General features: G+C 47.9%; 1 protein-coding gene across 1 annotated transcript in view; it reads left to right on the top strand.

Moving 5' to 3' along the window:
• LOC122061293 (probable thiol methyltransferase 2) overlaps positions 1 to 916 on the top strand; it is a 4424-nt gene extending 3508 nt beyond the window's left edge. Inside the window, exons 5-6 of the mRNA XM_042624518.1 lie at positions 352 to 430; positions 709 to 916. Coding sequence (XP_042480452.1) covers positions 352 to 430; positions 709 to 747 — 118 coding nt within the window. The 3' untranslated portion in view covers positions 748 to 916. The remainder of the gene's footprint in view (positions 1 to 351; positions 431 to 708) is intronic.
• Positions 917 to 16737: the final 15821 nt, after the last annotated feature.

The raw sequence follows: 16737 nt of genomic DNA, 5'->3' as shown, positions 1-16737 counted from the left end.
TTTTTTTTTTTTTTTTTTTTTTTTTTTTTTTTTTTTTTTTTTTTTTTTTTTTAATATAATACATATGGTTTCTTTTTTTGTTTTTTTTCAAATGAGGGTAATAGTGTTATTTCACATGTGTACTTGAAAAATACTCATAGGGATTTTCTTTTTTTCTTTGTCTTTTTTTTTTTTAACTTCAACTCATTTTAGGGCATTTTCACTAACTTGAACAGTGAGATGGGTACATGGATCTAACAGCATTTTCAGTTGCTACTAATAAACATTGCATCCATTATTATGAGCCATAACAGTAGGAACTATATATCATCCTTTGTTGATTGATCAATTATCAATGTCATGGCTTTGCAGTTATGAAGAACTGCTATATCCTATGGGGTTCAAGGCATTATCTATAGTAGATAATGAGCTTGCAGTTGGTCAGCGCAAGGTAGGTGGAAACTATCCAACACTAAGGCCAAACGTAGGTAGAACAGTTCAGAAGTTTTTTGCCGGCCTAGACCTGATTTAAACACCCACATATACAAAAGCAATCCATAATGATGATGTGAAAGACATGTCATTTTAATAAAGATCGGGCATTAGACTGGGTGGAAGTCAACCCAGTGGGGCCCATTAAAAAAATTGAATTGGGCCAAACCAGAAAAATCAGGCTGACTTTAGTGTGACATTTGCATCCTGACAAAATTTTTTTTTTTTCCAATTTAGGGAAGAGAGAAGTTGGGAAGGTGGAAGAAGGTCTGTTGACCAATCCTCACTACAAAGAAAATCAATTACCTCATGGCACAAATGGATGTATGTGGGCCAGAGTATGTGTTATGAGATTGGAGAACCATATAATCATTATTGTACACAACTTTTTGTTGGGTGAAATGTTTCATTACAATTACATGAATACCATTTCATTGGAATCTAATGGCATTTATTTGATTTTTTTTTTACCATAAACTAATTTTTTAAGACATTTTCACTATTTTTGTTGGCCTGAAATTTCACACTTAATTAAAAAAAAAAAGGGGGGGGGTGTTTTTTTTCCTTTCCTCTTCTGACAAATTTATAATGGGATTGAATCCCATATCCTATTGCATAGCGTGATGCTAACATTCCTCCATAAGAAAACCATGACCAAAAAAATATATATTATCTTCAAAGATGGTGTAAAGGAAAGAAGAGAAAGTATTGCACAATAGACTGAATAAAAGACACAAGTATACCAAAAGTGAAGAAAAATATATCGAAAACAAAGCGAAAGGGAAAAAAAAAAAAAAAAAGCCAATTAGTAAAAAGGAACAAAGGAAATCTAAGACTATGTATGACCAAAATAGCCATAGGACGGAACATAATCCACATCACTATGAAGGTTGCCATATCAAACACAATAGTGTGGAATGTTGCCCACAATTGTTTGATATCAAGGTGCATGCTTAGGAGCACTATCATGAATAAGAGTAGAGGATGAAGATTTCATCGGCCTTGTGATAGCTCATAAAAGAGTTTGGATGGTCTTCATTTTCGGAGCATTTATAATACCACCAACTGTATTAGGCAACCTTCGAATCCATCTCTGCTTTTCCACAAGGACGTATAGGATGTGAATTTTTTTCATTGTTTTACAATATTGATGGAATTAAAAGGGAAAATGGTGGGTATACCATTAGCACACACACCCTTGTGTATATCTCTTTCCTCTTCCCCTTAGAAAAGTCCTCTGTGCTCCTATCCTAGTCTTCTCATTGGTTGAGCCACTAGCTCTAGGTAGCCTGCGGCTCACCTAACCTCCTCCCAAGTTAAAAATAACACAACTTTCATATCCAAAATGTCAGCATACATATAGTAAATTGCACCCAATAAAATCATCCACATTAAACCATCAAAGGAATCATAAAACCATGGAAAAAATTACTTGGACACCCCTTATGCTATGGTCAAATTGCTCGACACCCCTAAAATTAGAAAAGTTAACTTGAACAACCCTTACATTTAAGATTTATTACAACTAGCCCTTGTTTATATGTAAGTCAGTCACCATTTAATGATGATGTCATGAGTGGAAAAAATCCTAAATGTCCAAACTACTCTTAAAGGGCATGATTAGACCCTTATACCCAGTAACTTAAACAAGGAAAGATTATGTCCACCCTTTCATCTCTTGTTGAAATTGTCTTAATTGCTAAATACCAAACCAAAAGCCTAAGGATAAGGTTTGCTTACGATGAAGATACTCATATCCCTTTTGATTGATTTTACCCAAGATTCAGACAAAGCATCACCCCATCATATTTTATCTGTTAGAATCTATTGTAGATATCAACTGGACATAAAGTACTAAATCTTTGAAATCAAATTGGGTTTCATATAGTAGGCTAATCAGAGTAGTAGCTGTTGCTGCCAAAAATACCCCGCAATTCGAACCTACACAAACACAGACGACGAAGGCCCGGAGCTTTGTCCGGGGTTAGTCCTCCGACGCTCAAGTCAGGGTCGGCCGCACAGTTCAATAAGGGAGTAACGGTGAGGGTCTCAGAACTTACCTTCCTCTTTCTTCCGTGCCTTCTTATATAGCTCTTAGGCTTTAGGGTTTTTCCCCTTCTTCCCTCTTAGAGTCCCACTCGAATACGTCCAACCTTCTAGGGGGAATATTCCCCTCATGCAGACGACGTGATCCCGCATGATTTTGCAAGCGGGCCTCGGTGATTGAGCGTGAGTGGTCTCTCGGAACCTTCGTCTGGCGAAGGACACGTGTCTCAGAGACGACACGTGTCATTGCCCCCACCGAGAGGTTATTTTGGCTATATCAGGAGCCCCCTTACTTCCACTAGGAGCTTCTTCCTGTGGGAGTAACCAACATCTTCTTCTTTGGTTGACTTGTTCCTTCGGCCCTGACATTATCAGTGACCGAGGCTTGGGGTTGACCGAGAAAGATCTTCGGTCGCCTCGGATCGGCCTTACAGAGCCCCCTGCCGAAGGAGAGACCCTCGGTCAGGTCTGTTCGGCTGCACCGAGCCCCCGACCGAAGGAGGGACCCTCGGTCAGGTCCGTTCCGCTTTGGCCGAACTCCCAACCGAAGGAGGGACCCTCGGTCAGGTCCGTTCGGCTCTGGCCGAACTCCCAACCGAAGGAGGGACCCTCGGTCAGGTCCGTTCGGCTTTGGCCGAACTCCCAATCGAAGGAGGGACCCTCGGTCAGGTCCATTCGGGCGCGAACCTCGAGGCTTCGTACCCTGACGTGGCGGTGCCATTAATGCTCGGGAAGTCGTACCGCCCTTCCCCCATCTATATAGTGTGGGGGGCCATTTGTGGGGCAACCTTTCTTTTTCCCTTCGGAGAGCTCACCTTCGGCCTCGGACTCCCTTCTAGCCCTCGTCTTCGTTCTCCTTTAGTTTAGCGACACCGCAAGTAAGTGATGTCTTCCTCGTCGGGCTACAGCCCATCGTCCCGCGAGAGATCAAGGCCCAAACGTAGGTATAGGAGTCCTGGGGAAGTCCGAGGGATGTCCTCGGACTCCACCGACTCTCCCTCCTCCCGCGACTCATCGTCCGCGGCCTCACCGTCGGGGTCCATGGGTGGCTCCAACGGCGAGGAGTTCAGGGAGAGGGTGCTCGACGCCCGAGCCCAGACCCAGGAGCCCCTGGAAGTTGAGGCCCTCAAGATCGTCTCCACGATGGACGAACCAGAACTGGAGGAGCTGAGGGCCTCCTTCGGTGTTTCGGATGCTTTCGAGCTCCGTCTGCCCAGACCTTCTGACCGAGCCAGCTATCGGAACCCCGAGGAGCTGTGGCTATACAAGGAGGCCTTCAAGGCAGGCCTTCGGCTGCCCCTCCACCCCTTCTTTACCAAGGTGTTTCGGCACTATGGGGTAAGCCCGACCCAGCTAACGCCGAACGGGTGGCGACAAGCGTTAAGCTTCGTCATCTTCTTCGTTCGGCACAAGAGGCCCCTCTCCCTTCAACTTTTCATTAACTGCTTCCTTCTTCAGGCCTGCAAGGGACTTACGGGTTGGTATTACTTTTGCCCCCGAAAGGACCTTCGGCTCCTGAAGGGTTACCCGACTTCCATCCACGGATGGAAGGAAAAGTATTTCTTCGTGAAGTCGACCGAGGGGGTGCCCTTCGGCACGGTCTGGGACATCCCGGACCTTAGGGATGTGAACTCCGCCCCTGCCCTATTCGGGGCAGACGCGGAGTCGTTGGCAATGGCGAGGCGGCAAGAAGGCTGTTCTCCAGTCGAGGCCGACTGCCTCAAGTCCGACGCCATCCTCTTCAAGTTCGGGCTTAGCCCGGGTGAGTTAGGCTAGCCTCCGTCTGTTTCCTTCGAGGGTCGGTCCTTCATACTAATACCCTTTCTTCTTCGTGCAGTGCAAGTTACCAGAGCCGAGGCTAAGGCCGCCGCCGCGGTAAGACAGGCAAAGATCAAGGAGGCCAAGGCACGTGATGCCCCCCAATAGCCGAAGTCTAAGAGTAAGGAAAAGACGGGACCGTCCTCCGAGACCCCGAAGAAGAGGCCCAGGGTGGAGGGGTCGACTGCCGAGGCTATCCAGGCCCTTGCAGCTCCTGGCAGAGACGGGCATGCTCAAGACCCCTCATCCGCCGCTGCCTCCCGAGGCCCGAAGGTTGCGTCGACGAGGGCTGAGGTGGGGTTCGTCCCCCAATGGTCGGTGAAGGAAGACGACACTCTGTCCGTCGGACGGGTCGCCAGGGAGTTGGTGATGAAGGGGAGTCTTCCCCGAGATGCCACCGAAGCCCAGAAGCAAGGGACGGCGGCACTGATCACTTCCGCGTGCATCTTCATGGCGGGGGTAAGCTTCGGTACACCTGCCTTCTTTTACTTGTATCACTTTTTTTGTATTCTGACCTTCGGTGCTTCGTGCAGGCTCAGAATCAGATGGGTCAGCTGGCGGCTCGAGCCGAGGCCATGTGCCGAGAGCTTGAAGTCAGCGAGAGGGAGAAGGTCTCCCTAGACAACGAGCGCACCCTCCTCCTTGAGAAGGTGGAGCACTTGGAGAAGGAGCTGGTCTTTGAGCGTCGGGAGTCTGATCGGAAGCTCTCGGAGCTGAAGTCACAGGTAAGGGCACGTATTCAGGAAGCCGAGGCCCGAGGGGTCGAGAAGTATCGGTCCTCCGAGGCCTTCAGGGAGGAGATCAAGAACGCCATCGCCCCGGGGTACACAATGGGCGCTACCGAGGTCCGAGATTGGGTCCTCGGCCGCTACCCCGGGGTCTCCTTCGAAGACAGCGGCCTCATCTTCGAGGACGACGATGTGGAGGCGGTTCCATCGGCCACCGAGGTTGCCGACGCCGACGGTGGGGGCTGCAGCGAGGAAGGCGAGGTCCAGCTGCATAGGGAAGTCCCTCCGACCCCTGGCCGTGGAGGTTCGGACCAGGAGGCTCTCCCAGCCGAAGACGAGGCCGCGAACCCGACGGACGCTTCTTGAGGTCGCCTCGGGCCTCAGCACAGACCACCCCCTTGTTATGTAACCAGCCTTCGGGCCTTTTTTGTAACTTTTTTGCCTTCGGGCTTTATGTGTAATCCTTGCCTTCGGGCTTTTATGAATGCAATCGTCTTTTTTCATCTGTTCATTTGATGATGTCTTTGATTCATAAATAATTGCAAAGGGCCGAAACCCTAGTTGACCTTAGGCGCATGGCCCCGAGACTTGGCCGAGGGTCGACCTGTTAGTAAGTCAGACGAAGGCCGACCCTGTAATTACTAGCAATATTTTACAAGTGTTTTCCCTCTCGGCTCCAGCCGAAGGGTTTGTCAGTCGCATGAATCTGGGACTTGGCCGAAGGTGGACCATTCGATGGTCAACCACCAAGCAACTCGTTGTGTACCCTCGGCTCTAGCCGAAGGGTTCACCGAAGGTCGACCCTTCAGTAGTCAGAATCGCCAAGCAATCCACCAAGTGTGTACCCTCGGCTCCAGCCGAAGGGTCTATTAGATGCTAGGTCTTCACCGAAGGTCGACCCTTGAATAGTCGGAATCACCAAGCAATCCACCAAGTGTGAACCCTCGGCTCCAGCCGAAGGGTCTATTAGATGCTAGGTCTTCACCGAAGGTCGACCCTTGAATAGTCGGAATCACCAAGCAATCCACCAAGTGTGAACCCTCGGCTCCAGCCGAAGGGTCTATTAGATGCTAGGTCTTCACCGAAGGTCGATCCTTCGGTCATGTCTTTTCGGCTTTGGCCGAACTCCGAGCCGAAGGGGTGATTCGGCCGGGTCAACCTAGCATTGTTTGTGCCTCCACCGAGGTGTGGATCTTCAGTCATCCGATCAGCAGGGTTAAAGGTTGTCTGCTTAGAGAATCTCAATTGCCGTAAACCAGCTCTCGTATTATCCATGAATAAAATCTTGCGGATTTCAAGATGAATTACAACTTAAAAGGTTCAAAAGGGCAATAATTGCAAAGAACTACAGACGGAAAAATTTACAGATGGCAAGAGTGCGTGCCCGCCACTTTACTACTGGTGGAATTTTCTTAGATTATCGGAGTTCCACGATCGGGGTACCCTTACTCCCCCCGTAGTCTCTAGGTGATAGGACCCTGGTCGTATTACCCTCGAGACTCTGTAGGGACCTTCCCAGTTTGGATCTAGCTTCCCTTGATGTCTTGGGTCCGACACTTCCGCCCTTCTGAGGACAAGGTCGCCCTGCCTAAACTCGTTCTTCCGGACTTTGGTGTTGTAGTGCCTAGCGACCCTCCGCTGGTAGGCGGCGATCCTTTCCTGTGAAGCTTCTCTGGTTTCTGCCAAGAGGTCCAAATTTGCCCGGAGTCCTCCGTCGTTTTCGTCTTCGTTGTAGTACCGAATCCGATGGGTAATAGCCCCTATCTCCACTGGGAGTACAGCTTCAGTGCCGTATGTTAACATGAAGGGTGTTTCTCCGGTAGCTAACCTCTCAGTGGTGCGGTAAGCCCAGAGAATGTGGTGCAACTCGTCTGCCCATAGTCCTTTGGCATCATCTAGCCTCTTTTTTATCCCTTGGAGTAACGTACGGTTGGTTACTTCTGTTTGCCCATTGGTCGAGGGATACCCGACGGAGGTTTTCCTGTGGTTGATGCCGAGGGCTTCACAGAACGCGTCGAAGGTTGGATTGGCAAACTGAGTTCCATTGTCCGTAACCACAACCTGGGGGATTCCAAATCTGTATACCACCGCCCTTTGGAAGAAGTCCCTTATGTTCTTTTCGGTTATCGTCGCTAGGGCTTCGGCTTCCGCCCACTTCGTGAAGTAGTCGACTGCCACCACGACAAACTTCCTCTGTCTCGTGGCCAGGGGGAACGGGCCTAAGATGTCCATTCCCCACATGGCGAACGGTACTGGGCTAGATAGGGACGATAGCTCGGTGGAATGTAGCCTAGGCACGGGGGCGAACATCTGGCACTTGACACATTTCCTGACCAGTGATTCTGCGTCCTTTCTCATTGTCGGCCAGTACAGGCCCTGCCTTAGTACTTTGTGCGCCAGGGCCCGGGCTCCAAGGTGTTGGCCACATATCCCCTCATGCACCTCCCGGAGCGCGTACTCGCCGTCGGAAGAATCCAGGCACTTGAGGTATGGTGAGGTAAACCCTATCTTGTATAGCGTGTCATCTTTCAGGAAGAAGCGCGCTGACCTCATTCTTACTTTTCTTGCTTCGTCCCTGTTCTCTGGGAGCTTTCCCTCCTTGAGGTATTCTATTATGGCGTCCATCCAGCTTTGGCCGTTTTCACCTACGGGTAACACCTCGCGGGGTTTTTCGATGCTTGGCTGTGGTAGTACTTCGAAATACACCGCTCGTCCAAGTTCTGCGAAATCGGAAGTGGCCAGCTGTGATAGTGCGTCTGCGCTAGCATTCTCTTCTCGTGACACCTGCTTTACCTCAAATTCCCTGAAAGCCGCTGACCTACTTCGCACAATGTTCAAGTATTCCGCCATCCTCTGCTCTTTGGCCTCGTATTCGCCATTCACTTGCCGCACCACGAGTTGGGAGTCGCTATTCACTACTAGTTCCTTCACCATCAAAGCCCGAGCCAGATTAATTCCGGCTATTATCGCTTCGTACTCCGCTTCATTGTTGGAGGCGTCGAAGTCGAATCGTAGGGCGCATTCTACTTTGAAACCCTCAGGGCTTACCAACACGATTCCTGCGCCACTTCCATCGCTGTTGGAAGCCCCATCCACATACAGTGTCCAAGCCTCATCTCCTCGTTCCTCGGCAGATTCCTGCGGGTCATCGGGGATCGTCGTCTCCGCTATGAAGTCTGCGAGGGCCTGTGCTTTAATAGCGGTTCTCGGCTTGTACTGGATGTCGAACTCTCCCAGCTCTATGGCCCAATTTACCAGGCAACCGGACATATCTGGTCGCTGCAGTATTTTCTTCAGGGGCTGGTCGGTGAGTATGCATACCGTATGTGACTGAAAATATGGCCTTAGCTTTCTTGCCGCCGTCACGAGGGCGTATGCCACTTTCTCCACCTTTCGGTATCTTGTCTCGGCATCTAGAAGGGTTCGGCTGACGTAGTATATTGGCCTTTGTTGCCTTCCTTCCTCTTTCGTCAGTACGGCGCTTACAGCAACTGCCGATACAGCAAGGTACAGCTGCAAGGCATCCCCGGTGTTCAGCTTTGTCAGCAGCGGGGGTGCGACCAAGTATTCCTTCAATTGTTCGAAAGATTTTTCGCACTTCTCCGTCCACTCGAACTTTTTGGTCCCTTTCAGCGCTTTGAAGAAAGGAAGGCATCTATCTGTGGACCGAGACATAAATCTTCCGAGGACGGCGACCCGACCCGTCAGCTCCTGGACTTGCTTTACGTTCTGCGGTGACCTCATGTCCCGAATGGCCTGTATTTTAACTGGGTTGGCTTCGATTCCTCTTTCCGAGACGATGAAGCCGAGGAACTTCCCCGAGGCTACTCCGAAGGCACATTTTACCGGGTTCAGCTTCATGCCGTACCGTCGCAGCACTTGGAACGCCTCTTCCAAGTCTTGGATGTGTCTTTCCGCCTTCAGGCTTTTCACGAGCATGTCGTCCACATACACTTCCATGGTCTTGCCGATCAGTCCTTTAAAAACTTTGTTCACCAACCTTTGATAGGTGGCCCCTGCGTTCTTTAGTCCGAAAGGCATGACCTCATAGTAGTACAACCCTCCTTCAGTTATGAAGGATGTTTTCGGGACATCAGCCTCGGCCATTTTGATTTGGTTGTACCCCGAGTATGCATCCATGAAACTCAGCGCCTCGTATCCCGCCGTGGCGTCGATGAGTAGGTCTATCTTTGGCAGGGGGTATGCGTCCTTCGGGCAGGCCTTATTTAGGTCGGTGAAGTCGATGCAGATCCTCCACTTCCCGTTTGCCTTCGGAACCATTACCACATTAGATATCCACTCCGGGTACTGGATCTCGCGGATGAACCGGGCCTTCAGTAACTTTTCTACTTCCTCGTCTATCTTCTTCTGTCTTTCTGGGGCGAATGTCCTCTTCTTCTGCTGCATGGGCTTCTTCATTGGGCTAACATTCAGGTGATGTTCTATCACCTCTCGGTCGATCCCGGGCATGTCCGACGCCGACCAGGCGAATACGTCAGCGTTGTTCCGTAGGAATGAGATGAGTCTTTCTCGTTGCGACCTAGGCATGGTAGCCCCAATCTGGAATTGTCGGGTGTCGTCCCCTTCTTCAGCTTCAACTTGCACCAAATCTTCGGCCAGATCCCCCCGTTGATAACTGGCGTCATCACGTAGATCCTCTATCGGGAGCATCTCACCCGCCTTTTCTTTTCCCCAGAGAGTAGTGGCGTAACATCTCCGGGATGTCTCCTGATCGCCCCGACACTCCCCGACGCCATTCTTGGTAGGGAACTTCATTTTGAGATGGGGGGTGGAGACGATGGCCTTTAACAGATTCAACCCGACTCTTCCTAGTATGGCATTATACGCTGATGTAATGCTCACCACCAGGAAGTTGATCATCACCGTCACCTGGCGATCTCCGGTGCCAGCCCGAACCGGCAGCTCAATCGACCCTTCCACCTTCACCGGGACGCCAGAGAATCCCTGCAACGGGTGTTCGACCTTCTTTAACTTTCCTTCGTCGAGGCCCATCTTCCGGAAAGCTTTGAGGAACAGGATATCGGCTGAGCTGCCGTTATCCACTAAGATCCTCTTCACTTTGCAATCTCCTATGGTCATGGCGATGACCAAGGCATCGTCATGCGGGGTCTGTACCCCTTCCAGATCATCGTCTGAGAAGGAAATGATCGTCCCCGTCTTCGCCTTCTTGTTCGACCATTCTGCCACATGTACGCTCCTCGCGTAGGCCTTCGCCTTCCTGGCAGAGACCGAACTCTCTCCTGCGGCTGGGCCTCCACAGATGGTCGCTATAACTCTTGTTGGGCTCTTATTCTCCTCTCGGGGCCGGCGCTCATCTTCCTCCGGTGTCTGGTTCCTCCGCTGTTCTTGATTTCCTCTGCGAGCAAGCCCCCTTCTCTCATAACGACCTCCGCCATCTCTCCGGCTATTTTCCCTCCGGCCATTGCCTTCTGGAGCCAGCTCTTTTTCCCGATCTACAAATCTACCTAGGTATCCCCTTCTGATCATTCCTTCTATCTCCCCCTTGAGATGCTAACAGTCCTCGGTATCATGGCCGTGGTCTCTGTGGAAGTGGCAGTATCTGTCCACATTGCGTCTTTCGGGGTGTCGCCCCATCTTTCTTGGCCACTTCATGGCCCTGGCATCTGGGGAATCTTTTATCTGCATTAACACCTCTGTTCGCCTCCGGTTCAGGGGTGCGTACCTCTCAAACTTCCTCGGTGGGCTGGGGGCCCGACTGCGCTCGGACTTTCGTCTTTTTCCTTCTTCGACGGGTTTATCATCAACCCTTAAGGGTCTCTTTCTCGCCGCCTTCCTTTCGACTTCTTCATCTGCCTGGAGGGTTTCTTCCATCTGGATGTACTTATCGCATCGCGCCCTCAGCTCGGTCAGGTCTCTAGGCGTATGCTTCGCCAGGGACCTCTTCAACTCCTTGTCCTTGACGCCACCTAGCAGGGCCGTGAACTCCTCCTTCGGGTCTAGGCCCCTGATTGTGATCTTTTCTTGTTGGAATCGCTTCATGTAGTTCCGCAGCGATTCCCCTTCTTGCTTTTTGACGTTGGTTAGGTTCAACGTAGTCTTCTGGAGGGGCTGGCTACTAGAGAACCCCTTCACGAAGAAGTAACTCAGGTCGCTGAAGCTGTGGATCGACTTCGTCAGCAGTCGGTTGTACCACAGCCTCGCCGCCCCCCTGAACGTCAATGGGAGGGCCCGACACATAATATTTTTCGAGACGCGATGGAATTGCATGGCGACCTTAAAACCTTCCAAGTGATCGACGGGGTCCCCCGACCCGTCATAAGTGTCGTACTTGGGCAGGCGAAAACCGACCGGGAGCGGGTCCCTCATGACCTCGTCAGCTAAGGCCGTATCATTGGTGAGGTCGGGCCCGCGGTTCCCCGTCTGGTTTTCTGCCACCTTTCTAATCTCGTCCTTCAGGTCTAAGATCATCCTCTTTAATCCTGAGTCCTCGGACCTCTGTTTGTCTCCTTGGTGCTGATCCCCATGCGGGTCTCTGGCGGCGCGTTGCGTCCTACTTCGGGGCGCGGGACTCTCCCTTGCTCGGCTTCGAGGGTCACGACCGGCCCTCGTCGATCCCGTACTGCTTCGGTCTTCTTCTCGAGCCCTCTCAAACTGGACGTGGGGACCTGGGGGTGCTCCGCCGGTCCTGTGGGAGACAGCTTTGGAGACCTCCCTCATAGTCTCGGCCATCCGGTTATATTTGTCCTGGAGGTCTTCGAACTGCTGCCTCGTCACGTACTCCTGGGCCGCGGGAGGCTGATGGTCGCTGCCTTCACGTACTGAATATCCAGTCGAACGCTGGTATCTGACGGACACTTCCCGGTCGTCATGGCCCCTCTCTCGTCCAATCTCCGCCGAGGGAGGAAGCTCCCCTGAAGGTTCTTCCCCCATGTCTATGTTGGACGTCGCTCTCGTCCTCTTTCGGTTGTAGGTTCTCCCCACCATTACCGTCGTTCCCACGGACGGCGCCAATCTGTTGCTGCCAAAAATACCCCGCTAGTCGAACCTACACAAACACAGACGACGGAGGCCCGGAGCTTTGTCCGGGATTAGTCCTCCGACGCTCAAGTCAGAGTCGGCCGCACAGTTCAATAAAGGAGTAATGGTGAGGGTCTCAGAACTTACCTTCCCCTTTCTTCCGTGCCTTCTTATATAGCTCTTAGGGTTTAGGGTTTTCCCCCTTCTTCCCTCTTAGAGTCCCACTCGAATACGTCCAACCTTCTGGGGGGAATATTCCCCTCATGTAGACGACGTGATCCCGCATGATTTTGCAAGCGTGCCTCGATGATTGAGCGTGAGTGGTCTCTCGGAACCTTCGTCTAGCGGAGGACACGTGTCTCAGAGACGACACGTGTCATTGCCCCCATCGAGAGGTTATTTTGGCTATATCAGTAGCCATACCTCAGATCCCTGGCAAACGAAGGGTTGTCAAATCACAAGCTGCAAGCTTGCAACAGCCATTGGTAGGGGTGTCAATTCGTGGACCGACCCGACAGAACCGACCGTTTAAAGCCCGGACCAACCCGGCCCGTTTATTAAACGTGTCGGGCTTGAGCCCGACCCGTTTATAAACGATCGGTCTCAATCCTAATACTTGGACCGTCGGGCACCCGACCGAGACCGACCAATTAAGACCCGACCGAGACCGGTCTAGTTTGCACCAGACTGGCCCGGCCCGATTGTAAGATTACTATTCTACCCCCATATGAAAGAGTTAAAAAGAAAAAAACCAAAAACCCTAGTGTTAAGTATTAACTTCTCTTCTCTTCTCTTCTCTTCGTTTAACGGAAAGGAAGTGCCGCGGCCGCCGCTGTGCTCTGCGAGTCTGGGTCGAGCGTCGTCGTCGTCGTCGTCTCGCTTTCTGGGGGTCAGTGCGAGGCTGCGAGCTGCTGTGCTGTGCTCTGCGAGTCTGGGTCGAGCGTCGTCGTCGTCGTCGGCTGCGAGCTTCTGTGCTGTGCTCTGCGAGTCTGGGTCGAGCTTCGTTGTCATCGTCGGCTGCGAGCTGCTATGCTTTGCTCTGCGAGTCTGGGTCGAGCGTCGTCGTCGTCGTCGGCTGCGAGCTGCTGTGCTGTGCTCTCCTTCAAAGAGGCTACTTCGTCCACGCCACTGCTCGAGATCCAGGTTGGCTCTCTCTCTCTCTCTCTCTCTCTCATGTATCTAGTTTTCTTTGTTTCAATTTTCTCCTTTTCCTTCTACCGTTCTATACAGTGATCAGTGGTCACCATGGAAAGATTGGACTTTAACAACAGCTGCTCTCTTCAATCACTTTCTAACCAAACACTTGTACACATTTCAGTACAAGAGGCCCTGATGGTGTTAGATATCTGAGGAAGCTAGTATTGGTAACTTTTCTTTTGTTCCTAATATTTTATCTTGTTTTGTTACTCCTAGTATACATGCTAAACTGATAAGAACATTGATAATAACACAGCCAACCCCTTAGCATTCGTGTATTTATTTATTTGTGTACTTCTGGATGGATCCAGATTGAGAGAAATGATCTTTTTTGATATCCACTTTATCTCACATTTTCCAGCTCTGGGGGATGATGAACCAGAGCCTTAACAGTGTACGCATTGTTATCCTTAGCCATCTTGATATAGTCCAATCATTTGGTCATATTCTTTATTGTATGCTGTCAAGTAGTTGAGCATTTCATCTAGTTGATGTCTTCAAGAGTTGCATGTTTTTAAAGAACACCCAGGGTAATGTTAAACTGCTCAGTAAAGGCTGGAAAGATGTCGTGATTGAGTGTAATTTTGGTCTTAAGAGAACATGTGATGGTTGTGTTTCCATATGGCTCCTCTAAGATTTTTTTATTTTTTTGGCTCTTATAAATTTTTAAATCACCTTCTTTTCCTTTTTCCTTGCAACATATCTTTAATCCAATTAAAGATGTTGACAATGACTTACAATTTCACTTTGCCTGTTTTTTTTAATCAGTTTTTCTTCATCTTCTCGGGTTTCAACCATTATATCATTGCTTCAATTAGAATGTTAGGTAAGGAGAATGTTTGTCTTTATGCCATATATTAATGGTCACAATCATCCAATTTTGTTGTATCTTGAATTTGGAAAACTTGTACATGCCTTCTAATGGTGTTGTTCTTATGCTTGCATGGTTTTGCTTGTCTGGGTATTTTGTTTATACACCGTAGACTATGCTTATAAAGAAAAAATCAACTCTTATCAACCATATATACACACACTAGAATATTTATATCCAAACATCTCTTGGAGATAGCTTTCTCAAAAGTTTAATGTGACTGAGAGGGTATTTAACCTTAAAGGTGTCTGTGTTTGATTGAAGGATGATTGGAGCATCAACCATTGAAAAGGATCCAGATCCGAGACCCTCCTTGAGACTTGGGAGGAACAGAAAATTACAAGGATAGAAGGGTAGGGGTGATCAGTTGGGAATAGATGCATTAACTGTTTGGTTGTGTAGTGTATGCTATCGCCTTCTATGTCTATCTTTCTCCTCCCAAAATAGGGGGCATATATATCATTTCACAAGAGGGAGGAGAGAGATCCGTAGAGGGAGATGCAACTCATTCCACTCAAGGCTTGATGAATCCATTACCTGAAATTTTATTTATGCTTTTCTTTGTTCATGACAAGAATCCATTACCTGAAATTTTATTTATGCTTTTCTTTGAGTTACTAACCGTTTCTTTGACATTATTTGTTCCACTTGATGTGTATGAAATTTTATTTACTGATAATTCATGTAGAAAGCATGTTTCACTGATTACATAATAATAGGCATTTCGATTGTAAATATATCCATGCCTTAGATTATGATATCTATTGCCTAAATGAGTTGAAACGATGCAAGACCTTAAATTAGTGGGGATTTATTTTTTACTGAATAAATGTTAAGTCTTATTAACATGAATTTGAACAATATTGTTTTTATTTTGAGGAAGATTCAATTTATATTTATTATTTTGCATTCTATTGTTGTTTTATTCAGTTGAATTGCATAATGTCAAATCAAAAAGATCAAGAAGTTCAGATGTCTGTTAATGAAGTAAACAGAGTGAATGGTTTTAGTCCGTCTAGTTCAAGAACTGCATTTGATCATAATACTGGGCCAGTTGTTTCATCTGCTACAGTCAGTACTTTACCAAGAAATAGGAAAAAAACTTCCATAGTTTGGAAAGAGTTTATTAATATCCCTAAAGACAAAAATCCCGATGGAAGACAGAGAGCAAAATGCAAGGCTTGTGGGAATATATATCTGGCTGACTCATCTATCAATGGCACTGGTAGTTTGAGGAGACATCTTAAGTCTTGCCTCAAGCGTAAAAATAATGATGTTGCTCAAATGTTATTGGGTGGAGGTGATGGGAATGTGGCACTGAAAACTAAGAGGATTGACGCAGATGTAGTTCGAGATATGATTACCACACTTATTGTCAGACATGAGTTGCCCTTGGTATTCGTCGAGTATGAAGAGTTTAGGGCTTTGATTTCTTATCTTTACCCATAATTTAGTCCTATTAGTAGGAATACCCAAATGGCTGATATTTTGAAGTTGCATACTAGAGAAAGCAAGAGGATAAAGGAATTTTTGAGTTCCTTCAATGGTAGAATGTCATTGACTACTGATTTGTGGACTTTTGTAACCACTGACTCCTATATTTCTCTCACTTGTCATTATATTGACACAAAATGGGTACTACATAAAAAATTATTGAAATTTTGCATCATGCCACCCCCACACACAGGAGCTAATATATGTGAAATTGCTTCAAATATGTTGTTGGATTGGGGCATAGAGAAGAAATTGTTCTCTATTACATTAGATAATGCCGGTGCTAACCTTTGTTTTATTGAGCACTTGAAAAAAAGTTTGGTATTAAAGAAGGCATTGTTGTGTAGTGGTGAGTTTTTTCACAACAGATGTTGTGCTCATATATTGAACCTAATTGTACAAGATGGTTTGAAGTGCATTGATGAATCTGTACATTTTGTTCGATCGAGTGTAGCATATGTGAAGGCATCTCAAGCAAGGAAAGTAAAGTTTCTTGAATGCTGCAAACAATTGGATATACCAAGTCAGAAAGGGTTGCATGGGGATGTTTCCACAAGGTGGAACTCGACTTATCACATGCTTGATTCTGCCATTGTCTATCAGACTGCATTTCAACAACTAGAGTTGGTGGATAAAAATTTTAAAGTGTGTCCAAGCAATGAGGATTGGAAAAAGATTGAACACTTATGTTCCTTTTTGAAGCCTTTTAATGACATTACTGAATTATTGTCTGGGTCAAAGTACCCAACAGCAAATTTGTATTTTCATAATGTATGGAAAATACATTTGTCTTTGTTGAAAACGATAAATCAGGGAGAAGACTATGTGAAAAAAATGGCACAAGAAATGAAAAAGAAGTTTGATAAGTATTGGGACTCATATAGCATCATTTTAGCTATTGCTGTTGTATTTGATCCTCGTTACAAGCTAATCTTTGTTAGGTATGCTTTTGATAAGATATACAGTTTGGATTCAACAGCAATGGAAAAGTTTAATCTTGTGAAATCGACCTTAGCACGACTCTTTGAAGAGTACCGGTGCATGGAGATAACTGAGGAAGAGAGGGGATTTCAATCACATGCTATTGAGGACAATACAGTTGGAGATGTTTTA

This window comes from Macadamia integrifolia, chromosome 14 (genome assembly GCF_013358625.1).
Source record: "Macadamia integrifolia cultivar HAES 741 chromosome 14, SCU_Mint_v3, whole genome shotgun sequence".
NCBI classification, from domain to species: Eukaryota; Viridiplantae; Streptophyta; class Magnoliopsida; order Proteales; family Proteaceae; genus Macadamia; species Macadamia integrifolia.
Note: the sequence above shows the minus strand (reverse complement) of the source record. Positions and strands in the feature narration are given on the sequence as shown.